The 25,811-nt window shown below is 38.2% G+C and overlaps 1 protein-coding gene across 3 annotated transcripts in view; it reads left to right on the forward strand.

Annotated features, from left to right (window-relative positions):
* Positions 1-25,811, forward strand: part of COL14A1 (collagen type XIV alpha 1 chain) — a 232,589-nt gene that overhangs the window by 134,659 nt on the left and 72,119 nt on the right. For all 3 annotated transcript variants that reach the window (XM_081214278.1, XM_081214279.1, XM_081214277.1), the window contains exons 26-34: positions 83-222; positions 2,490-2,613; positions 2,826-2,969; positions 3,931-4,095; positions 4,684-4,722; positions 4,904-5,042; positions 15,531-15,673; positions 19,707-19,816; positions 21,880-22,038. In XM_081214278.1, the coding sequence (XP_081070404.1) occupies positions 83-222; positions 2,490-2,613; positions 2,826-2,969; positions 3,931-4,095; positions 4,684-4,722; positions 4,904-5,042; positions 15,531-15,673; positions 19,707-19,816; positions 21,880-22,038 (1,163 nt within the window). The remainder of the gene's footprint in view (positions 1-82; positions 223-2,489; positions 2,614-2,825; positions 2,970-3,930; positions 4,096-4,683; positions 4,723-4,903; positions 5,043-15,530; positions 15,674-19,706; positions 19,817-21,879; positions 22,039-25,811) is intronic.

Here is a 25,811-nt window from a genome sequence, read left to right on the forward strand (position 1 = left end):
GAAACCATTATCTGCTTTGTTGGTGTCATAACTACTGTGTTTTCCCCTTTTCCCTGATTCAAAATTCATTCTTGGTCTCCAGTATGTAAAGCTGCCAAAGCCGACCTGGTGTTTATGGTGGATGGATCCTGGAGTATTGGTGATGAAAATTTCAATAAGATCATTAACTTCCTGTATAGCACTGTTGGAGCTCTGGACAAGATAGGTGCAGATGGAACTCAAGTAAGGCTGATAGATCAATCATTAACTCATTCTATGCATGAAAACATTATTCCAAGCTGTTATTATGGCTACTTGTCAGGGAATATGGATAAAGAACTATCCTGATTGGATCCAACCCTAAATGAGAGTATAGACAGGTCTGAGTTTAGAAGCAGCTTACTGGTGTGTGACAGAGCTTGAGAAGATGCTAATCCTTAAAAGCACTTGAGTTCAGCAAACTAAGACAGGTTAGAATGGCCATGTCAGCAGATGTGTCTTCTATATACTAGGATAGAGTCTCTCTCTAAAGGAACATCCAATATTTTCTTTGCCCTCCAGGATGTTAAAATCTTGAAAGAGAGAGGTCATCGTCACAAATTACTACAGAACGAGTAGAACATAGAAAACTAATTTATTCATTCAACAAATATTTATTGAGAACTTATTTTGGTTAGGTACAGTACTGTCATAATTGGTATGACAGACATGTCCCTAATTTCATGTTGCTCGTATTCTTAAAGGTAGGAAGAGGAGGAGGATGAGGGACAGATACAAATTGGCAAACAAATACATTCACAAGGTAGGGATGCGAGCTTTCCAACTGAGATTTAAATTTACCAAAGTTTATTTTAAATTGTGTGATCCACAAAGTCTTCTTTGAGGAGGTGGCTTCTGAACTGAGATGTGAATGATGCTGAGAAGATTTGAAAGTAGAATTTCCAGAGAGGGAAAGTAGTAAGTGCAGAGGGCCTAAGTCGAGAATGAGTTTTGAGGCTTCAGGTGCTAAAACTTGGGGCTGGAATATAGTGGATGAGCATGTGGGGGGCTGGGGAGAGAAGAAGAGGTGGAAGAAGTAGACAGAGCTAGATCACCTTGAGTCTTATGACCCACTGAAGAAGTTGGGTATCGTCCTAAATACAGTGGGAAGCCACTGGGAAGTTTTAAGGAGAGAAGATCTGATATGCTTTTTAGAAAAGATCATTCTGACTGCTTCATGGAGTGTGAGTACTAATAAAGGTGAGAGTGGAAGTGGAGAGACCACCTGGGATGCTGCTCTCATGGTCCAACACAGAGATGATGGAGGCCTGGGCTAGGGTGGTAGCAATGAGATGCACTAAAGTGAACAGATTGAAAATATGTTTTGGAAGAATGGCTGAGGAAACTTGGATGTAAGGGGGACCAGAAGAGAAGAACAGATAAAATGCTCAGGCATTTCAGGGAGGGAGAAATTTGTTTTGAATAGAGGTTTCCTAAAGATGATGACATTTGCAATAGACCTTGATAAGCTGGTAGAAATTGAAGGCTCACAATGTCAAAAAGAAGCCCTTTCATAATTCTGAAAAACAAACAAAAAATATAATAAATTTAAAATGTCCCCAAAGTTGGACAGGAATAGAAGCAAATTGTTGGAAATGAAGCCAGGATGGTTTATACTGCAGTGATTCAGAACACAGATTTTAAAGCAGAATTACCTGGCTTAAGCTGTTGGTTCTGCCAGTGGCTACTCTAGTAATCTTGGGTACATTACTTGGCTTTCTGTCCCTCAGTTTCCTGATCTGTAAAATGGTAGAATAGTAGTAATTATTTCATAGGTTTGTTTCATAAAGAAATCCTTGTAAAGAGTCCAACTTCAATTCTTTCTCTGAACTTTGTCAAGATAGAAGATCTAGGCTGCCATTTTCCCATCTGTCAAATGAGATGGCAAAAGGTCTTCATGCTTTAGGGAGAGATTTTAAAAATAAACTACTTCCTGAAAAGTACTTTGTTAAGACATCGTCAAATTTGGTATGTAACTTGTATGGTTTAAACCAAGGAAATTGTGGACTGGGTTAAAAAAGAAATAAAACTGTAGTTGTAGGACTTCCTGGTGGTGCAGTGGTTAAGCATCTGCCTGCCAATGCAGGGGATATGGGTTTGAGCCCTGGTCTGGGAAGATCCCACGTACCACAGAGCAACTAAGCCCATGTGCCACAACTACTGAGCCTGCGCTCTAGAGCCCTCGAGCCACAACAGCTGAAGCCCGTGTGCCTAGAGCCCGTGCTCCACAACAAGAGAAGCCACTGCAGTGAGAAGCCCACACACCATAACAAAGAGTAGCCCCCGCTCACCGCAACTAGAGAAAGCCCGTATGCAGCAACAAAGACCCAAAACAGCCAAAAATAAAAAAAATATAAATGAATTAATTAATTTTTTTAAAAACTGTAGTTGTACTCCTGCTGTAGTGTGTGCTCTCTGGCAGAGAGGAAGTCTACAATATACATAAAAATGAACACACCTTCTCCCTCTAGGTTGCAATGGTTCAGTTCACTGATGACCCCAGGACAGAATTTAAGCTTAACTCTTACAAAACCAAAGAGACTGTTCTTGATGCAATCAAACATATCTCGTACAAAGGAGGAAATACAAAAACAGGTAAGACCACAAGAAGCCCAGGTAAGACCACAAGAAGCCCAGCTAAGACCCGAAATAATTATTACTAATTACTGAAATGACTTCTTTTTGAAGCATAGTAATATAGATTTTTTTAAGAAAAGATTTTTCATTGACTTAAGAACTTCGTTCCCACTCTTCCATCTCTAGCAAGGGAGGGAATGAAATTGAATTGTTGCCTTCCTTTGTTTCAGGAAAAGCAATTACGCATGTCCGAGATACCTTGTTTACTGCAGAGTCAGGGACCAGAAGAGGCATCCCGAAGGTCATCGTGGTTATAACTGATGGAAGATCACAAGATGATGTGAGCAAAATCTCCAGGGAGATGCAATCAGATGGTAAGTTTTACATAGATAAGCAATAGTGGCTGCCAATAATACCGTTAGCCTTGTTTTCTGAATACACATTTATAGGCTACATCAGCATGACTTAAATGTTTCTAAATCTTTCTTAATATTAACTGGACAATGTGATTTTAAAAAGTTTCCAGGTTACAAATCTATGATGTTGCTGTATTTTCTCCAGTACTTTTGTTACATACAGGATGCCCTATATAAGAAACTCCATCAATTAAGTGTACTACAGGACTTCCCTGGTGAACCAGTGGTTAAGATTCCATGCTTCCACTGCAGGGGGCACGGGTTTGATCCCTGTCATGCTGTGTGGTCAAAAAGAAAAAAAAGGAAAAGAAAAGAAAATTAAGTGCAATACTATGAAAAGGACCAGGGGAGGGAAACCGATCACAGAAACTCCTCAGCCTCAGCCTTCTCATTTGTAAAATGGAGAACACAGAATGTGAAGATTGCATTCTATAAGATCTGTATAAGCAAAGACTAGCTTAATATGTATTTGCCAAGCATTGAACTGTGACCCACCTCAGGCTTCTAAGCCTGTAATATCTCAGTTTCTACTTCTGAAAATGAAACAAAACAAAACAAAACAAAACAAAAAAACAAAACTGTTTTTTTGTTTCAATTGCACTTTTTCCCATAAATACTAAAATCATTATTAAAAATATGCAAAAATAAAGATGTTACTCAAATGGTAACTATTTTGTCTCAAACACTGACTCTCTTAAGCTTCTTTAAAGTGGAAACTTTCTTTAGGGGATGATGGGTTAATTATCATAGAGTGAATTATGTGCATGCAGAATTCTGATGAACTATAAAGAATGAATTATCCACCCCCACTGGCCCTCCTAAATAAACATGTTTTAAACATTTGGACGTGTCTTATATTGCATTATTTATTTTTGCTGCAATTTAAAGTCATCAGAAATCTGTTCCCCTTTTACCACAGGCTACAGCATTTTTGCAGTCGGCGTGGCTGATGCAGATTACTCAGAGTTGGTTAGCATTGGCAGTAAGCCCAGCGCCCGGCATGTCTTCTTTGTGGATGACTTTGACGCCTTTAAGAAAATTGAAGATGAGTTGATTACTTTTGTCTGTGAAACCGCGTCAGCAAGTTAGTCCTTTGGAATTTGCACTTACATTGCTTAAAGGCTGAGATATTTATACCAGTTAAATAATGAGTGCCATCCTGATCCGAAGAAAGAAAATTGACTTGGAGAGCTATTTGTTATGCAGACATTAAGTTTTGTGGTTTTGAGCGTATGGGAAGTAAACCTCACCTCTCCCTGGTTCAGGGTTTTAGGTTGATAAAGACTTTCCCTAAAAAGTCGAGGGTCTGTATTTAAAAGCAACTCTCTTAAACAGCTATAGCAGATAGTTTTCAAAAAATGTGTTAAGTCCGCTCATCAGGGTAACACATTAGAAGTGGGACTTCTTCCAAGACATGCTATCAAGTGACCACCATCGATTTTAATGGACCCAGGAGAGGAGAAGGAAGTTGGGACCCTTTGGTTTTAAAAGAAGAAGTGAGAGTGTTTCAATCTTTAGGAATCCACAGAAAGCTGTAGCCACATGTGGTTTGGATTCCCTCCACAACTGACTTCCGTAAAGATTACGTTAGCTTCCTGTTCTCAGGACAAGGAAAGAATATGTTTGGAAAATATCTAAATTAGGGTTTTATCTTGTTTGTTTTGTCTTCCAGCCTGCCCACTGGTGCATAAGGATGACATTGATCTTGCAGGTATGCAGTTTCAAAATTTTTCCAAATACAAATATACTAAATAACTCCCATTTTGGGTCCAGATTTTTTTATCCTTAATAGACTAATTTTGAAATTTAAAATCCTGAAGTGCCTATTAATTCTTTTTCTCTATCTCTGTTTTTTTTTTCTTTTTCTTTCTTTCTTTTTTTTTTTTTTTAAGGGTTTAAGATGATGGAAATGTTTGGTTTGGTTGAAAAGGAATTTTCATCGGTGGAAGGGGTTTCTATGGAGCCTGGTACCTTCAATGCGTATCCTTGTTATCAACTTCATAAAGATGCCCTGGTTTCCCAGCCAACCAAGTATGTTTCCATTGCAAGATACTAAAGTCAATTATTGTTTACTATATCTCAATGTGGAAATGATATCAACTAGAAATATGCTGTAATAATTCCAAGCAGGATTTTCCATGATGGATAGAGCAGATGATGTTTAGATTTCTTTAAAAACATTAGACCTACACATAATGCTGGTTGAACTTTCATATTTGTTCATCTCAGAAAAATATAAAGATAGTTAGTACTTACATAGCACTACCACAGACCAGGCATTGTTCTAAATGCTAGTAAGTCACTCAAACCTCCCAATAACTCTATGAAGTAGAGTCATTTACTATCTTGGTTTTATAAATAACAAAACTAAAGCATAAAGAAGCTAAATGACTTGAGTGAGGTCACATAGTTTGTTGAAGACCATGCTGGGATTTGCACCTGCAGATTCCAGAATCCACACCCTGAACCATTTTAAGCTAGTGCCATGAATTCAGATGGTTTTTATCCTGGAGAAGTCACAACAGCAACTCCATATAGTTGATGTAAAAATCACATTACTGGGGGGACCTTCAAGATGGCAGAGGAGTAAGACATGGAGATCAACTTCCTCCCCACAAATACATCAGAAATACATCGACATGTGGAACAACTCCTGCAGAACACCTACTGAACGCTGCAGAAGACCTCAGACTTCCCAAAAGGCAAGAAAATCCCCATGTACCTGGGAAGGGCAAAAGGAAAAAACAAACAAACAAAAAAAACAGAGACAAAAGAACAAGGATGGGACCTGCCCCTCTGGGAGGGAGCTGTGAAGGAGGAAAAATTTCCACACACTAGGAAGGCCCTTCACTGTTGGAGACGGGAGGTGGGTGGCGGGGAAGCTTCGGAGCCACAGAGGAGAGCCCGGCAACAGGAGTGCAGGGGGCAAAGCGCAGAGATTCCCACACAGAGGATCGGTGCCGACCAACACTCACCAGCCTGAGAGGCTTGTCTGCTCACCCACCGGGGTGGGAGGGGGCTGGGAGCAGACGCTTGGGCTTCGGTCGGATCCCAGGGAGAGGACTGGGGTTGGCTGCGTGAACACAGCCTAAAGGGGGCTAGTGCGCCACAGCTAGCTGGGAGGGCATCTGGGAAAAAGTCTGGACCTGCCGAAGAAGCAAGAGACCATTGTTTCATGGTGTGCGAGGGGAGGGGATTCAGAGCACCACCTAAATGAGCTCCAGAGATGGGCACGAGCTGTGGCTATCAGCGCGGACACCAGAGATGGGCATGAAATGCTAAGGCTGCTGCTGCAGCCACCAAGAATCCTGTGTGCAAGCACAGGTCACTATCCATACCTCCCCTCCTGGGAGCCTGTGCAGCCCGCCACTGCTGGTCCCGTGATCCAGGGACAACTTCCCTGGGATAACACACAGCCTGCCTCAGGCTGTTGCAAAGTCATACTGGCCTGTGCCGCCGCAGGCTTGCCCCACATTCCGTACCCCTCCAGACCCTGGCCTGAGTGAGCCAGAGCCCCCTAATCAACTTCTGTTTTACCCATTCCTGTCTGTGTGGGAACAGATGCCCTCAGATGACCTACATGCAGAGGCGGGTCCAAATCCAAAGCTGAACCCCAGGAGCTGTGCAAACAAAGAAGAGAAAGGGAAATCTCTCCCAGCAGCCTCAGGAGCAGTGGATTAAACCCCCACAATCAACTTGATGTACCCTGCATCTCTGGAACACCTGAATAGACAACAAATCATCCCAAAATTGAGGCAGTGGAAGTTGGGAACAACTGTAGACTTGGAGTTTGCTGTCTGAAGCTGATTTGTTTCTGATTTCTATGTTTATCTTAGTATAGTTTTTAGCGCTTGTTATCATTGGTGGATTTGTTTATTGGTTTGGTTGCTCTCTTCTTTTTTAATTATTATTATTATTTTTAATTTATTATTATTTTTTCTTTCTCTTTTTCTCCCTTTTCTTCTGAGCTTTGTGGCTGACAGGGTCTTGGCGCTCTGGCCTGGTGTCAGGCCTGAGCCTATGAGGTGGGAGAGCCGAGTTCAGGACACTGGACCACCAGAGAGCCCCCGGCCCCACGTAATATCAATCGGCAAGAGCTCTCCCAGAGATCGCTGTCTTAACACTAAGACCCAGCTCCACTCAATGACCAGCAAGCTTCAATGCTGGATGCCCCATGCCAATCAACAAGCAAGACAGGAACACAACCCCACACATTAGCAGAGAGGCTGCCTAAAATCATAGTAAGGTTTTACTATGTGAGTTTTGTTTACCCCAAAACACACCACTGGATGAGGTCCTGCCCACCAGAAAGACAAGATCCAGCCCCACCTACCAGGACACAGGCACCAGTCCTCTCCATCAAGAAGCCTACACAAGCCACTGAACAAACCTTACCCACTGGGGCAGACAACAAATACAATGGGAACTGTGAACCTGTAACCTGAAAAAGGACCCCAAACACAGTAAGTTAAACATAATGAGAAGACAAAGAAATATTCAGCAGATGAAGAAGCACAGTAAAAACCCACCAGATTGAACAACTGAAGAGGAAATGGACAGTCTACGTGAAAAAGAATTCAGAATGATAGTGAAGATGATCCAAAATCTTGGAAATAAAAGGGAGAAAATAGATGAAACATTTAACAAGGACCTAGAAGAACTAAAAGAGAAAACAGTGATGAACAATACAAAAAATGAAATTAAAAATTCTCTAGAAGGAATCTATAGGAGAATAACTGAGGCAGAAGAACAGATAAGTGACCTGGAAGGTAAAATAGTGGAAATAACTACCACAGAGCAGAATAAAGAAAAAAGAAATGAAACGAATTGAGGACAGTCTCGGAGACCTCTGGGACAACATTAAACGCACCAACATTCGAATTATAGGAGTCCCAGAAGAAGAAGAGAAAAAGAAAGGGACTGAGAATATATTTGAAGAGATTATAGTTGAAAACTTCCCTAATATGGGAAAGGAAATAGTCAATCAAGTCCAGGAAGCACAGAGAGTCCCATACAGGAAAAAGCCAAGGAGAAACATGCCAAGACACATATTAATCAAACTATCAAAAATTAAATACAAAGAAAAAATATTAAAAGCATCAAGGGAAAAACAACAAGTAACACACAAGGGAATCCCCATAAGGTTAACAGCTGACCTTTCAGCAGAAACTCTGCAAGCCAGAAGGGAGTGGCAGGACATATTTAAAGTGATGAAAGGGAAAAACCTACAACCAAGATGACTCTACCCAGCAGGGATCTCATTCAGATTTCATGGAGAAATTAAAACCTTTACAGACAAGCAAAAGCTAAGAGAATTCAGCACCACCAAACCAGCTTTATAACAAATGCTAAAGGGACTTCTCTAGGCAGGAAACACAAGAGAAGGAAGAGACCTACAATAACAAACCCAAAACAATTAAGAAAATGGTAATAGGAACATACATATTGATAATTACCCTAAACATAAATGGATTAAATGCTCCAACCAAAAGATATAGACTGGCTGAATGGATACAAAAACAGTACCTGTATATATGCTGTCTACAAGAGACCCACTTCCGACCTAGGGACACATACAGACTGAAAGTGAAGGGACGGAAAAAGATATTCCATGCAAATGGAAATCAAAAGAAAGCTGGAGTAGCAATTCTTATATCAGACAAAATAGACTTTAAAATAAAGACTGTTACAAGAGACAAAGAAGGACAATACATAATGATCAAGGGATCAATCCAAGAAGAAGATATAACAATTGTAAATATTTATGCATCCAACCCAGGAACCCCTCAATACATAAGACAAAGGCTAACAGCCATAGAAGGGGAAATTGACAGAAATGCAATAATACTAGAGGACTTAAACACCTCACTTTCACCAATGGACAGATCATCTAAAATGAAAATAAATAAGGAAACAGAAGCATTCAATGATACATAAAGCAAGATGGACTTAACTGATATTTATAGGACATTCCATCCCAAACCAACAGAATACACTTTCTTCTCAAGTGCCATGGAACATTCTCCATGATACATCATATCTTGGCTCACAAATCAAGCCTTGGTAAATTTAAGAAAATTGAAATTGTATCAAGTATCTTTTCCAACAACGCTATAAGACTAGATATCAATGACAGGAAAAAAAATGTAAAAAATACAAACACATGGAGGCTAATCAATAGGCTACTAAATAACCAAGAGATTGCTGAAGAAATCAAAGAGGAAATCAAAAAATACCTAGACAAATAAAAATGAAAACACAATGAACCAAAACCTATGGGATGCAGCAAAAACAGTTCTAAGAAGGAAGTTTATAGCAATACAATCCTACCTCAAGTAACAAGAAACATCTCAAACAACCTAAACTTACATGTAAAGAGATTAGAGAAAGGAGAACAAAAACCCCCCAAAGTTAGCAGAAGTAAAGAAATCATAAAGATCAGGTTAGGAATAAATGAAAAAGAAATAAAGGAAATGATAGCAAGATCAATAAAATTAAAGCTGGTTCTTTGAGAAGATAAAAAAAATTGATAAACCATTAGCCAGACTCATCAAGAAAAAAAAGGAGAAGTCTCAAATCAACAGAATTAGAAATGCAAAAGGAGAAGAAACAACTGACATTGCAGAAATACAAAGGATCATGAGAGATTACTACAAGCAACTATATGCCAATAAAATGGACAACCTGGAAGAAATGGACAAATTCTTAGAAAAGCACAACCTTCCGAGACTGAACTAGGAAGAAACAGAAAACATGAACAGACCAATCGCAAGCACTGAAATTGAAACTGTGATTAAAAGTCTTCCAACAAACAAAAGCCCAGAACAAGATGGCTTCACAGGCAAATTCTATCAAACATTTACAGAAGACCTAACACTTATCCTTCTCAAATTCTTCCAAATATATAGCAGAGGGAGGAACACTCCCAAACACATTCTATGAGGCCACCATCTCCCTGGTACCGAAACCAGACAAAGATTTCACACAAAAAACTACAGGCCAATATCACTGATGAACACAGATGCAAAAATCCTCAACAAAATATTGGCAAACAGAATCCAACAGCACATTAAAAGGATCATACACCATGATCAAGTGCAGTTTATCCCAGGAATGCAAGGGTTCTTTGGTATATGCAAATCAATCAATGTGATACACCATATTAAAAAACTGAAGGATAAAAACCATATGATAATCTCAATATATACAGAAAAAGCTTTTGACCAAATTCAACACCCATTTAGGATAAAAACTCTCCAGAAAGTAGGCATGGAGAGAACCTACCTCAATATAATAAAGGCCATATATGACAAACCCACAGCTAACATCATTCTCAATGGTGAAAAACTGAAACCATTTCCTCTAAGATTAGGAACAAGACAAGGTTGCCCACTCTCACAACATAGTTATGGAAGTTTTAACCAAAGCAGTCAGAGACGAAAAAGAAATAAAAGGAATCCAAATCGGAAAAGAAGAAGTAAAACTGTCACTGTTTGCAGATGACATGCTACTATACATAGAGTATCCTAAAGATGCCACCAGCAAACTACTAGAGCTAGTCAATGAATTTGATAGAGTAGCAGAATACAAAATTAATGCACAGAAATCTTTTGCATTCTTATACACTAATGATGAAAAATCTGAAAGAGAAATTAAGGAAACACTCCCATTTACCACTGCAACAAAAAGAATAAAATACTTAGGAATAAATCTACCTAAGGAGACAAAAACCTGTATGCAGAAAATTATAAGACAGTGATTAAAGAAATTAAAGATGATACAAACAGATGGAGAGATATACCATGTCCTTGGATTGGAAGAATCAACATTGTGAAAATAACTATACTACCCACAGCTATCTACAGATTCAATGCAGTCCCTATCAAACTACCAATGGCATTTTTCACAGAACTAGAACAAAAAATTTCACAATTTGTATGCAAACACAAAAGACCCCGAATAGCCAAAGCAATCTTGAGAAAGAAAAACAGAGCTGGAGGAATCAGGCGATCTGACTTCAGAATGTACTACAGAGCTACAGTAGTCAAGACAGTATGGTACTGGGTAAAAACAGAAATATAGATCAATGGAATCTTATAGAAAGCCCAGAGATAAGCCCACACACATATGGTTACCTTATCTTTGATAAAGGAGACAAGAATATACAATGGAGAAAAGACAGCCTCTTCAGTAAGTGGTGCTCAGAAAACTGGACAGCTATATGTAAAACAATGAAGTTAGAAGACTCCCTAACACCATACACAAAAATAAACTCACAGTGGATTATAGACCTAAATATAAGGCCAAATACTATAAAACTCTTAGAGGAAAACATAGGCAGAACACTCTATGATGTAAATCACAGCACGATCCTTTTTGACCCACCTCCTAGAGAAATGGAAATAAAAACAAAAATAAACAAATGGGACCTAATGAAACTTAAAAGCTTTTGCACAGCAAAGGAAACCATAAACAAGACGAAAAGACAACCCTCAGAATGGGAGAAAATATTTGCAAATGAATCATCAGACAAAGGATTAATCTCCAAAATTTACAAGCAGCTGAATATCAAAAAAACAACCCAATCAAAAAATGGGCAGAAGACCTAAATAGACATTTCTCAAAGAAGATATACAGATTGCCAACAAACACATGAAAGGATCCTCAACATCACTAATCATTAGAGAAATCCAAAGCAAAACTACAATGTGGTATCACCTGACACCAGTCAGAATGGCCATCATCAAAAACTCTACAAACAATAAATGCTGGAGAGGGTTTGGAGAAAAGGGAACCCTCTTGCACTGTTGGTGGGAATGTAAATTGATACAGCCGCTATGGAGAGCAGTATGGAGGTTCCTTAAAAAACTAAAAATAGAACTACCATACAACCCAGCAATCCCACTACTAGGCATATACCCTGAGAAACCATAATTCAAAAAGAGTCATGTACCACAATATTCATTGCGACACTATTTACAATAGCCAGGTCATGGAAGCAACCTAAGTGTCCATGGACAGATGAATGGATAAAGAAGATGTGACACATATGTACAAGGGAATATTACTCTGCCATAAAAAGAAACGAAATTGAGTTATTTGTAATGGAGTGGATGGACCTAGAGTCTGTCATACAGAGTGAAGTTAGAAAGAGAAAAACAAATACCATATGCTAACACATATATATGGAATCTAAAGAAAAAAAAAAAGAAGTTCTGATGAACCTAAGGGCAGGACAGGAGTAAAGACGCAGAGGTAGAGAATGGACTTGAGGACACGGGGAGGGGGAGGTGTAAGCTTCGACGAAGTGAGAGAGTAGCATTGACATATATAGACTACCAAATGTTAAATAGATAGCTAGTGAGAAGCAGCTCCATAACACAGGGAGATCAGCTCGGTGCTTTGTGACCACCTGGAGAGGTGGGATAGGGAGGGTGGGACGGAGACTCAAGAGGGAGGGGCTATGGTGATATATGTATACATATAGCTGACTTGCTTTGTTATACAGCAGAAATTAATGCAACATTGTAAAGCAATTATGTTCCAATTAAGGTTTTAAAAAAATTACATTATCTAGTTATTCTACAGTCTCTGATGCACCTAGGGATTCCTGGCGCTATTTCAGCAGTTCTGAAAATTCCAGAGGTACTTGAAATTACAAATTAGGAGTTCCTGATTTAAGGGGTCATCTCTCAAGATGTCACCTGCTACTTTACATTCCAAATATTCATTTGTTTTTGTCTCAAAATGCCTTCAGTATTTTAATGTGAAAGTTTTCTGTGTCCACATTTTGATATAGTGTGCACATATGCATGAAAATGTGGGGGAGATCATTTTCGAGTATTAAATTAATCTGTCCAATTTGTAAACAAGTTGCTTTTCTACCTCCTTCCAAAATACTGTTTATTGAATTCAAGCTAATTACAGTACTATCTGTAGTTTTAGATAAATCCAACATCTGACGTTACCTTTCGACAGTTTTTTTTTACAATGTCTAGTGATGAATATTAAAATGGATATTTGGAAATCATTCCTGGAGGCCTAGACAAAAATGAGAATTGCCAGAAGGAAAAGTCTTCTACCACTCCACTGAAATTGTTCATCCGGCCAGCAATGCCCTCACCCCCCACCTTGCTAAATCCATTCATCTGTTCCCAGCCTTTATCTCACTCGACCTGTCACCAGCATTTTATACAGTTGATCATATCTTCCTCCTGGATTCACTCTCCTCCTTTGGCCTCTGGGACACACACTGCCTCTAGTTTCTGTCTACATTACAGGCTGTTCCTTTTCAGTGCTGGCTCTTCTTTTCTCCTCCACCTCTTTATGTTGGAGGGACCAGGACTTGCTCAAGACCTCCTTGTTTTCTCTGTCTGTCCCTTCTTCCTAGTGATCTTTTCAGTATCGTCGTGTTGAACCCCATCTATATGCCAAGGACTCCTAAATTTTATACTTCCAGTCCAGATCTACTTCCCCAAATTTAGACCTACATATTTAATTGATTACTAGATATCTCTACTTGGATGTCTCATAGGCATTCCATACTTCATAGGTTCAATACCACATCCCTGATCCTACCTCCAGAACCGGCCTCCCCTATGACCTTTTTCGTCTTAATGATAACTAACTACATTTAACAAGTTTCTTAGGCAGAGAAGCTGGACTCCTCTGTTTCTTTTATGCCCCACATCAATCCACCAAGGAATCCTAATTGTTTGTTCCTTCTCACTACCTCTATTCTCATCACCCTGATATGAGGTACCATCATCTCTTCCCTACATCATTACAGCAGCCTCCTAACTGGTCTTCCTGCTGCTACCCTTGCCTTCTTGGAGTCTGTTCTCCAAATAGCTGTCAGAATGATTTTTTGTTGTTGTTGTATAAACCAGATTATGTCACTCCAGAATCTGCCAGTGATTCCTCATTCCCCTTGGCATAAAAGTCAAAGCTTTTGAACGGCCAAAGAGCCCTACATTATCTGGGTAGCTATTACCTCTTTGACTTTATCTCTTGTTTATTTTAGTCCGTTCTCAAAATATACCAGGCACACCCCACTTTAGTATCTTTGCACTGGCTGGATGTCTTCATCTCCTATGAGTTTTTCTTCAAGTGTGACCTTCTCAGTGAACCTTTGCTCAAATGCAGTCTTCTCAATGAACCATCTAAGTGAAGCCAATGCTGATGACTTTAATTAAAATGGCAAAATAATGCATTCTAGCATTCCCAATCCCCGTTATCCTGCTTTTTGTAGTTGTTTTTGATGGCACTTATTACCTTCTAATAAACTGTATAATTCACCCTGCTCAAATTCAAGTGCTCATACAAAGGTTCCTTGCCAATTTGATTCACTGATGTATCTTAATGCGTATTACTATGTCTGGTACATCGTAGGCACTCAACAAATATTAAATGAATGAATACATACATATTTAATGTATGCACATCAAACTTTCACTTTTAAATTTAAGCTAAATTCTGACCTATTCACCAATTTGTCAATTTGATTAATAAATATTATGGGTCTCCTATATATCTAAAAGCCTATATCTTTTGCTTGAGGGAAAAATTTTAAAGTATGTAAGTGATCCACTTAACTGTTAGAGAGGTAAGATGGTGTAGCAGGTTGGGTTCCCCAGGAAGCAGAACCAAGGTGGAGATTAGTGTGGGGGAACTCGATGAGGCTGTGCTCTTCTGGAAGGGAACAGAAGGAAGTAGGATAGGGCAAAGGAGAGAAGTCAAGCTATGAAGCAGTTTCAGTAAAAGCTTCAGTTGACCCACACACAGGAGTTCTTAGAATGGAGTTATCTCCTTTGGAATGAGAGGCTCTGGTCCTTATATCCCCTCAAAGACTAGTCATTGAAAAGAGGCACCATAATAAAGTTGGCATGACCTTGGGAGAGGCACCCCTCATCTGCTGAGGCCATTCCTGAGGGAACTGGTATCTGACAGCTGTCTGCAGACATCACTCCCAGAAGCAGGATTAGTTGATTCTCAGTTCTTAAAGGTGGATTTAGATGGTGCATCAGAGCACATAGCACAGACAGGAATGCAACTAACTGCAACATGTGGTAGAAAGTGACAGTGTCTTAAGTTTTATAAAAGGACTGTAGATAAACATTTATAATACTAAAACTTGAAACTACTTAAATGTTTAATAAGAAGTGACTGGTCAGATAAATTATGGAATAGCCAAACAAGGGAAGGTTGTGCAGATATTAAATATCATGCCCTTAAAAATATTTAGGGAAATGTGAAATATGTAGTAAATGGTGCTAAGAAAAGAAAGGGGCAAAATTATTTAAATTGGACAAATACTTACAGACGTTCTTTAAAGGCTGGAGGGAAATGCACAGCACCAAAAGAGTGCTCACTTCTGAATGGGGTAATGGTGATCTGTTATTTTCTTCTTTTCTGTTTTTTCACATCTTGTATAACGAAAGTGTATTTGCTTTTATAATCATATAGATAACTTCTTAAAGAGGGATGCAATAAAATATACTATTTTCTTTCTATTTTCAGATATTTACATCCAGACGGATTGCCCTCTGACTATACAGTCAGTTTTCTATTCCGGATTCTTCCTGATACTCCAGAGGAGCCATTTGCTCTTTGGGAGATTTTAAATAAAAATTCTGACCCATTGGTTGGAGTCATTTTAGATAGTAAGTATATTTATTTATAAAATATTTGCACACACATGTATGAGTAATGTATGTGGCATGTCATCTTGCCTGGTTTGTGTGTATTGTAGAGTAACTCACTTATTTTAAGCTATTTGTAAATACTAATAATGAACTATATGATAGTTGACTCATTCATTCATCTACTCATTCTTTCAATAAATATTCATCGAGTTCCTACTATTTGCCAACACCAGGCTCTGGGATTCAGTAGTGAGCAAGGTGGAGAAAGGCAGTTCCTGAGACATGCCGACTGCAGGAACAGCATGCAACTTGATGCAGAGGAGGATCAGTGTGAGGGGTGGGATCAGAAGTCATTTTTCCTATATGGATATGACAAGTGTAAGATGCCTCTTTTGGGTTCCTGGGCCCAATTCCAACATGTGTGTTGGGCGTAGGGGGTGGAGGAGAGGCTCCCACACAACACCAAGCAATTCTTGGACACCAGCAGAGTATCTGAGAATTCAACTCCAATCTGACACTATTTACCAGAGGTAGCATCAGATTCCACAGGTTGAGGGCTTGTTCCTATAAGACTGTCCTCCTCCCCCTCCATTTCAACCACCAGTGGCAAGCTCAGGCTGCTATCAGCTACGCATTGGAGGTTCCAATAACCCACTCCAGCTCAGGATGTCAACTGAAAGTCCAGATTTTTACCTGTACTTGTGACCCACAGTCTATAAATCAGAGGTTCCCACAACTTCCTCCTCGGGTTCAATTATTTTGCTAGAGTGGCTCAAGGAACTCAGAGAAGCATTTTACATACTAGATTACCAGTCTATTATGAAAGGATATAACTCAGGAGCAAGGCATGGGGAAGAGGAGGGTTTCTTCCATGCCCTCTCCACCTGCACCACTCTCCCGGCACCTCCATATGTTTACCAACCTGGAAATTCTCTGAACCCCATCCTTTTGGGTTTTTATGGATGCTTCATTACATAGGAATGATTGATTAACTCACTGGCCATTGGCAATTGAACTCAGTCTCCACTCCCTCTCCCCTCCCTAGAAGTTGGAGGGGGTAGGGGGACTGAAAGTTGTAACCCTCTCGTCACATGACTGATTCTCCAGGCAACCAGCCCTTATCCTTAGGTTACCTAAGGGCTTTCCAAAAGCCACTGTATTAACATAACAAAAGGCACATTTTTTTTGTTCTTACCACAGGAAATTCCAAGGGTTTTAGGAGCTTCCAGACAGGAACCCCAGACAAAGACCAAGTATATATGACGAATATATTTTGGTCATCTGAATAACAAATATATTTTTCTTTTAAGTCACAATGTTGCAATGCCTCTTTCATATCCTAGAAAAAAATGTCAGATTGGCAGCAGCATATTTTGGGAAGAATTCTGGGGTGGAGATATAAAATTGAAAGTTGCATATGTGAGATCATCTAGAGAGTCAGTCCAGAAAGAAAAGAGAATAGTTGTGAATGAGAAATTCCATTGTTTGGAGATTGGAAAGTTGAGGAGGAAACAATAAACGAAAGTTCTTAACCTTTACTCTGGGATGTCACAAATGATTATCACTTAAGAGAATTATCAAGTTTTTGGTTAATGTCCCTGGGTTTTCTACATATATTTTTAGTTTAGGATCCCAGTCAATCTGGGAGTGAAAATTTGGTGGTTATTGTTAGGTATTAACTCAAACATTTGGATAAGAAAAGTATTTTAAGCTATTTCCAACTAGTATTTGTTAAAGGATATTTCAGTACATGGAAATAAATCAACAACTAAACATTGTGAGAGCATTTTGTATTGATTTTCAAACTAAGGGAAAGCTGTAGATTAAAAAGGTGTAAATTGCTAACTCTATATCCAACCAGGACTCTAAAACAAAGATGTCTCTTGGAATGATTAATACTTTCTTGCTCCTTTAGAAAGCAAAATGAAAAATTTAATTGTAACCAGGGAATGAATTAGTGAGAAAAATGTTCCTCTCTTTTTGTAATAAAATATTCCTTGTAACATGAAGTACTCAAGAGTAGGAAGGTTTTTTTTTACTTGTTTGTTTGTTCATAATAAAAGACACGCTGAAATATCACTATTTTGGGGCAATGTAAGTTACATGTCCTGGGAAAACTGGTTGCTTCAGTGGTTAAATAAAGCAAAGAGTCTGGTTTTTATTTCTTAAGATTTTGTTACCGAATTAAGTTGTATGAACCCTGCTCCGGGCCTAGCCTGGCCCATGCTCTCTGCCTTGGAGGGGGAGGGTTCTTTTTCCTTTCTGATTTGAGTAGGTGAATAGCAAAACCAAAGCCGAGATTGACACAACACAAGCTTTATTCAGTGGCTAAAGAAAGGAGAAATGGGAACTAAGTTCACAGATCAACTTCTCACCCACCTGAGGAAAGAGATTTAATTTTTTTTTAAACATCTTTATTGGAGTATAATTGCTTTACAATGGTGTGTCAGTTTCTGCTTTAAAACAAAGTGAATCAGTTATACGTATACATATGTCCACATATCTCTTCCCTCTTGCACCTCCCTCCCTCCCACCCTCCCTATCCCACCCCTCTAGGTGGTCACAAAGCACCGAGCTGATCTCCCTGTGCTATGAGGCTGCTTCCCACTAGCTATCTATTTTACATTTGGTAGTGTATATATTTCCATGTCACTCTCTCACTTCATACCAGCTTACCCTTCCCCCTCCCCGTGTCCTCAGGTCCATTCTCTACGTCTGCGTCTTTATTCCTGTCCTGCCCTTAGGTTCTTCAGAACCACTTTTTTTTTTTTTTAGATTCCATATATATGTGTTAGCATACGGTATTTGTTTTTCTCTTTCTGACTTACTTCATTCTGTATGACAGACTCTAGGTCCATCCACCTCACTACAAATAACTCAATTTCGTTTCTTTTTATGGCAGAGTAATATTCCATTGTATATATGTGCCACATCTTCTCTATCCATTCATCTGTCGATGGACAGTTAGGTTGCTTCCATGTCCTGGCTATTGTAAATAGTGCTGCAATGAACATTGTGGTACGTGACTCTTTTTGAATTATGGTTTTCTCAGGGTATATGCCCAGTAAGTGGGATTGCTGGGTCATATAGTAGTTCTATTTTTAGTTTTTTAAGGAACCTCCATACTGTTCTCCATAGTGGCTGTATCAATTTACCTTCCCACCAACAGTGCAGGAGGGTTCCGTTTTCTCCATACCCTCTCCAGTATTTATTGTTTGTAGATTTTTTGATGAAGGTCATTCTGATTGGTGTGAGGTGATCTAATTTTAAAGAAAGACAAAGAGAGGAGGAGTGAGGCTGATGATGGGGAAGCATATGCATTAGTCTACCAGGGAAGGGGCAGGGCTTTTCCCAAGGGACTGGGGTGCCACCTCCTTTTTCTCCTTTTTTGGTCCTTAATGGCTGCCAGTAAGTAGGTGTAGGTAACATGCTAAAGTAGTAAATCACCGTATAATGGGACTCAAGGTCTGTTGGAGGTCAGATTCATCATCATCTTGGTCCCAGCTGGTTCCATCTGTTTTTTTTTTGTTTTTTTGTTTTTTTTTTGTACCTTCCTTTCTTACCTCTGGACCTTTTAACTTACAAATTTATGTTCACTCCTGCTAAAGGTGGGGGATTGGCAGCTTTTGAGCACGGGCATTCCTTCCAAAGGTGCGGGTTAGACGGTTGATGGGTTTTGAGCAAAGATCTGGAGCAGCTCTGGCAACAATTTGATTAACTTCATTTTTCCTTTTTGTCTGCCTCTACTTCCAACTTCAGACAACCATCTCCCAAAAGGATAGTGGGAATGGGAGTATAGGCAAGGAACTACCGAGGAACAATATATGTCAGGGTCCTTGCCTCATCATCATCACTACATGGTTAAGTTAGTTAATCTGGCCAATTGAAAGCCTGGGGCAACCCAAGGACTATAGGTCATTTCCTTACCTACTCGTCACTTTGTCCTAAACACAGCCTGAAAACAAAGGTTACATTATTTTGAGTTGACTTTTTAAAAAATTACCCATTTTAATACTTTCTCAAATGTTTTTAATTTCCTTTCTTTGATTAGATGGTGGAAAAACCCTAACATATTTCAACCATGACTACAGTGGGGATTTTCAAACTGTTACTTTTGAAGGACCTGAAATTAGGAAAATTTTCTATGGAAGCTTTCACAAGGTGAGTAATGCCTTGTATACATATATTCTTTATTCTATTTGCTGTGGGCAAAGCAACGGAAGATAGTAAAACAAAAAATCCGTAGAGCTTTGGATCTCATACTTAATCTGAAGTAAGAATTACCTGTGGGGCTTGTAAACAATGCCCAGACATTCTGATTTGGTAGTTCTGGGATGGGACCCTAAAATGTACATTTTTATCCAGTACCGCAGGGGATATTGATAGTGTCGGAAGGAAGATATTTTCCTCTATCCTTCTAGGTTCCTCTAGCTAACCTAAGAATTAAATTGACATGAGACAGATTAACAGGAAAAACTCAAACAAAAGTTTAATAACATGTATACATGGGAGAGACCCAGGAAAAACTGAGTGTCTCACCAAAATACCCGAAAGCTTCACCTTAAGTACCATCTTCAGCTAAAGACAAAAGAGGATTTTGTGGATGGTAGTTTGGGACTTCAAAGGGAAGGAAGGTAATTCACATGGAGATGGAAAAGCAAATGTTTGGTAAATAAATATTTGCTGGGCCTGCAGAGACAATGGGACACAGATTTTCCCCCACCATACCTAGCCTATATTCTTTGCAGATATCTCTGGTGATAGCTCTGTTCTGGGAACAGGACTTCTGTCTAAATCCTTTTAGGCAGTTAGAAGGAAGCTCAAAGTTTCTTCCTGAGTCTTTTGGGCCTTAATTGTTTTCAGCTTGAAACGATCAGCATACCAAAGAGACATTTTGGGATGGCAAATTTTGGTGCCCTACCACAGAAGTGGTCCAGGTTCTTACTTTAAGGAACCATGTAGTAGAGGGTACTGTATTATTTAGCAGAGAGTTGTTAGTTCACTACATTATGTATGATGTAGGAAGGATTGCTGGTCTACCTGGCCACCAATATAGATAAATACCAGCAGCCAAATCATGTTGAAATATGTAGACAGATTGCACTGAGACATATATATATATATATATATATATATATATATATATATATATATATACACACACATATATATATATATATACACACACATATATATATATATATATATATATATATATATATATATATATATACACATATATATATATATACACACAGACAACCCATCACTGCCATTATATAAGTTACCCGGAGGAAGCTGGTAAAACCTGACTTTAGTTGTTCTTATTTTAACCTGGCACTTGTGATAGAACTCTGTTCATTCACATTTCACACCTCTGAAACACTTTTGTTTCGGTGATCACTGGAGTAGACATGCTTCCTTCCAAACTTTACTGTTTCCTTTGTGTTTAGTGAATAAGCCCACTGATCTCTGGGCTGTTAAGGAATGCAACACCAAGAGTGCCGGAGAGCAGAGAATTTACTAAGTGTTACTGCAAAAACTTTGCCTTTTAACCATGCCCTTCTTGTACTGTCAGAGGGAGGGAAGGGATGTTGCAAAGCAGTCTTCATCTTGGCTTCTGTCTCCTGATGTAGAATGTGGTCAGATCTATCTAATCTACACAACTTTGCTACTTTCTGGGGTTTTGAATCCCATAACTGTATAAGAACAATTGCATAACAAAATTCTGACTCTTTTTTGCATAAGAAAAGTTGCATAAAAATGGGTTTTTTTTTTCTGGTTTAATTGGACTGTGCAACCAGAAGTACAAGGTATCTTAAAAACACATGAGACGCAGATGATTTATTAGTTCATGGTTCAAAATAGTCCCATTAGCATTTCCTTGGAATTATTGTCATTTATTTACCAACTCCCTCTAGACATGATTCTTTTCTTGGTTAGGCAGAGTCAGTCACAAAGTAGCCAAGAAATATTACAGGGGAAATGAAAAGCATGTGAGATTTCATTAGTGTTTAAAAAAAATACAACATAGAGATGGTACCTGAATGTGGAACTATCATGGAAATGGTAAAAGTAGAACCTTTTTCCTTAAGCAAAACACATAGTGACAGAATTCCTTCTTTTCTCTTCCATACTTTTTGGTGAGGAGTCATGCAGTTATGTAAATTTGGTTGATATTTTCTCCTGCTTCTTACCTTCTAAAATATCTTTACTTTTATCAGCTACATGTTATTGTCAGCAAGACTTTGGCCAAAGTGGTTATTGACTGCAAGCAAGTGGGTGAGAAGGCAATAAATGCATCATCTAATATCACATTAGATGGTGTCGAAGTCCTAGGGAGAATGGTTAGATCAAGAGGACCAAATGGAAACTCTGCACCAGTAAGTGGATAAATAAGTGAATCTGTGTTATTGTTAAAGAAAAAAATCCTCTTGAAATATAATTATCTATCTTCCAGGGGAAAAATTTGGTAAAGGGATGGATGGAGGGAGGGCTGGATGAATGATAGATTGATGAATGGATAAACAAGTAGATAATGGCCTCTTCAAATGAATTAAAACATGAACGTTCAAAGCTCTTGCAATATGCTTCTGCTATATTATAAGGAGAATGCTCCAAGAATTAGACTAGTTTGTTTTCTAAATGGATTTTAAAATTCAAATAGTAAAATATTCATATTTTAAAATTCAAATAAAATATTGTGGCATAAATGGTTTGTTAGTGAGAATCAAAACTGTAAATGAACCTCATTTATATAAGCAGATACAAATCCGAATAAAATATGTTATTATTATACACAGTAAATTGACATAAGTCTCTCATTTGAGTTAGACTTGGGCATTTTAAAACTAGATTCTGGCTATTGCTAATGTAAAATTAACCCTTTAATTGTTAATAGTTATTTAAATAACAAATCATTCTAAGATATATTTTTCATCATATAACATGGGGTTTCAGACCAGGAGACTTCAAATTGACAAAGAAATCACATTCCCTTCAGTCACTACCTGCAAAAAAGAGCAGTGTACACAAGCTTTTGTTTTAGCACCACACATTCACAGCTAATTAGCAACATTCTCTAATTTGAGTCATTCTATAATTAGAACCAATTAGCCTGGAGGGAATTTTATTCTTGTAAGCAATTCCAAATATTCAAATCTACACTTCTCTTCTGTGTAGCAGAATAATCAGGTTAATTATGACTCACTCTTATTGTCTTATGCTTTCAGAGATCTGTAGAACTAGCCAGTTATATGGAATTTTAGAAAGACCTGGTGGTTCTCAAAGTGTTTTTAAGCTGAAATCACTTAGTACAAATGAAATCTTCTAGTATATCAAATAAATGAGTATGATTAAAACACACCCATGTTGATTGAATGGGAGAGGGGACATGGGGTAGCAGGTGCTGCCATCCTCCAGTGTTCCCTAAGGGTGCTTTGAGGAACACAGTTCTAACTCCTCTGCTCTAGTATAACCCCTTCACTTTACATACCAGGAAACAGCCCCAGAGTGGTGAGGAGGGAATTTACTTTGGGACAGTTTGCTGTTTCATGGCATTTCTCTTTGTGGTAACAATAGAAATGAAATCCTTGTGTACAATCAGGGTATATTGATGCTTTCAAATCTTCATAGATGTGTGCTAATTAGTTTAACACTTAGCTTTGAAGTATCTTTAAAAGTACTTTTGTTTCTACTTTGCTTTGGAGAACTATGGATTAGATGTTTGAAAAGAGGGAATATAACAGCTATGGAAGGCTCTTTTGTTTTCAGTGGTGGTAAGAGACTTTTAAGAATGTTTACATGATATTGAGGAGTTATCTCCTCTTAATTTGTGGTATTCCATGTGGATTAAGAAAAATTTCACCTTCTGCTTCATGGAAGATACTTTTATGATAGCACACTTCAGAATTTACAAGGCTATAGAATTGGCAAACTATGGATAACTTGTATGGATAAATGGATGTATATAGATGGATGCTTAGAAGGATGAATGAATAGACTCTAATTTAAGAAAGAGAAACAGTTCCAGGTGGATGAGATTATGGCCTATATCATTTAGTACTATCATTATTTTTTTATTTTAGACATAATGCATATAAAATCCCTGACACTTAGTAGCCATTCAATGAAGAGCAGCTATTTTTATTGAAGAATGTCAACCATATCTTTTCCATCTCACCTTTTCTAAACCTCTAGGACTTGCTTAACCCTTGATTATTTGTAGTCATATATTATTTTCTTGCTCCTTCATATAACTGCATTTCACTTCTCTAGCCAGAGTATAAACCCCTCAAAACAGAAACCATGTCTTGGTCTTCATTTGCAATGACCCACGTCTACCCTACATCACAGTATCTAATAAATTCATATGAACAGAGTACTTTCTCAAGAAACACTTGATAGGAATTAAATAGTAAGGCATCTATTTGAATTGTATCATGTCTTTTCTTAAAATGTTTTGCATGTATTGTATTCCATGTGTGGTACTGACAACAGTCCACTAATATATATCATACCATCTCCTAATTATAATTCATACTTTACAACTACAGTTTTATAATTACAGTTACAAATTAATTGTATTTCAAATTACACTCTACGTAGTAATTTTCCTCCAATTGTGTGACCAATTAAATATTAAAGAATTTATTTCTTAAAGCAAAAATGACTGTAGGTGTCAGGCCTGCTGGTGATATATCTTTACTTTTGACCATGACAGAAAATCAATTAAACAGAGCACCCTCTGTGGTAACTTCCACCCAGTAGGAGACAAAGGGGAATTTATAGAAGTCAATCATTAAAGAGTTCTTTGTAAGCCTAGTAGGAAAAAAGTTGTAGCTTTTGCTAGAATCTAGAAGTCTACAAAGGATTACTAAATAGATTTTTAGTCTACCCACTTATTGAGGAATTTGATTATGTTGAAATGGATGATATTAGAGTAGATCTCAAGAATGTGATTGAAAACTCACTTGCTTTTTTGGTTTATTACTTAACTGTTTCAGGGCAAAGCAAGAGAGAAGCTTCAGTCTTCAGTTCTCAATTTAGAAATCATACATTGCTAATATAATCTTGGTATACATATGCAAAAGGCAATGTGTAATGTACAAGTTTTGGGTCATTCCAGGAGGGGTAATTATCATCTAAGAGGGATGAGTAGTTTATAGGTAAGCATTCCCTGGCAAATTCAGCAATGATTCAAAAACTCTCAAGTGATGGAAGAACTCTAAATTATCTTTCTTTAAAGACTACAGATTTTTTAAACCAAAGTTGAGTGGAGGAGAGATTAATGGATTTAGGGATATAGTAACCACTGTATTGAAATTACTCATATTCATAACAAAAACAACTTGCGTTCAGCAACACAAGATTTTACATGCAGCAAGAGTCCCTAGTGGGACTAAACTAATAGGCAGGCTTAATTTAGCCGTCAAAACACACATGGAAAGAAACTTAACAACTGTGCTTCTCCTTTCCAATCTTCTTTCTCCTGAGAAGTTTCTTCTACCTTTTCTGATACCTAATGAAATTATCATACTGCCAATCAGGGATGATTCAAGAAAAAATTTGAGCTTCTGGCATTGATTATGTTTGTTAGTGTCTTTTTCCCACCTTTTCAAATCTAACACTTATTTAATTATACAACTGACATTTATTTAGCCCTCTGATGTGTAAATAAAGACAAATACAAATTATGTTATGGAGTTTTTAGTAATTTTATTTAGAGTTAAAGCTTTTATTTAGAAATCAATAGTAGACTAGTAAATGATCCTCTAGAAACAAGTTTTTTTAAATTGCAAGGGCATGGTTGTGTTTTCACTGGATTGCATCTTTTACTCCTTAAAATGGTGATAGTGACTAACATTTATTGCCTGCAATGGACTAGGCAGTGTGAACATTTCTGATATTATCTAGTTTAATCCTCCAATAACCCTAGGAAGAGATACTTATTATTATCCCCATTTTATAGATGCAGAAACTGAGACTTGAATAAGTTAGGGAGGAATCCCCTTTCAAAAGTGAGGAAAGTGAGATATGAGATTGTATCTGAGTTGCATGTGGTTACCCAATTCCCATTCTGAGCTCTCTTCCCTTGGGTCAGACTGATTATGATAGAACTTAAGGCAGAGGAGGGAATCTGGTCTGTAACAGTGAA

The sequence above is a fragment of the Mesoplodon bidens genome, assembly GCF_964165515.1.
Source record: "Mesoplodon bidens genome assembly, chromosome: 16".
NCBI classification, from domain to species: Eukaryota; Metazoa; Chordata; class Mammalia; order Artiodactyla; family Ziphiidae; genus Mesoplodon; species Mesoplodon bidens.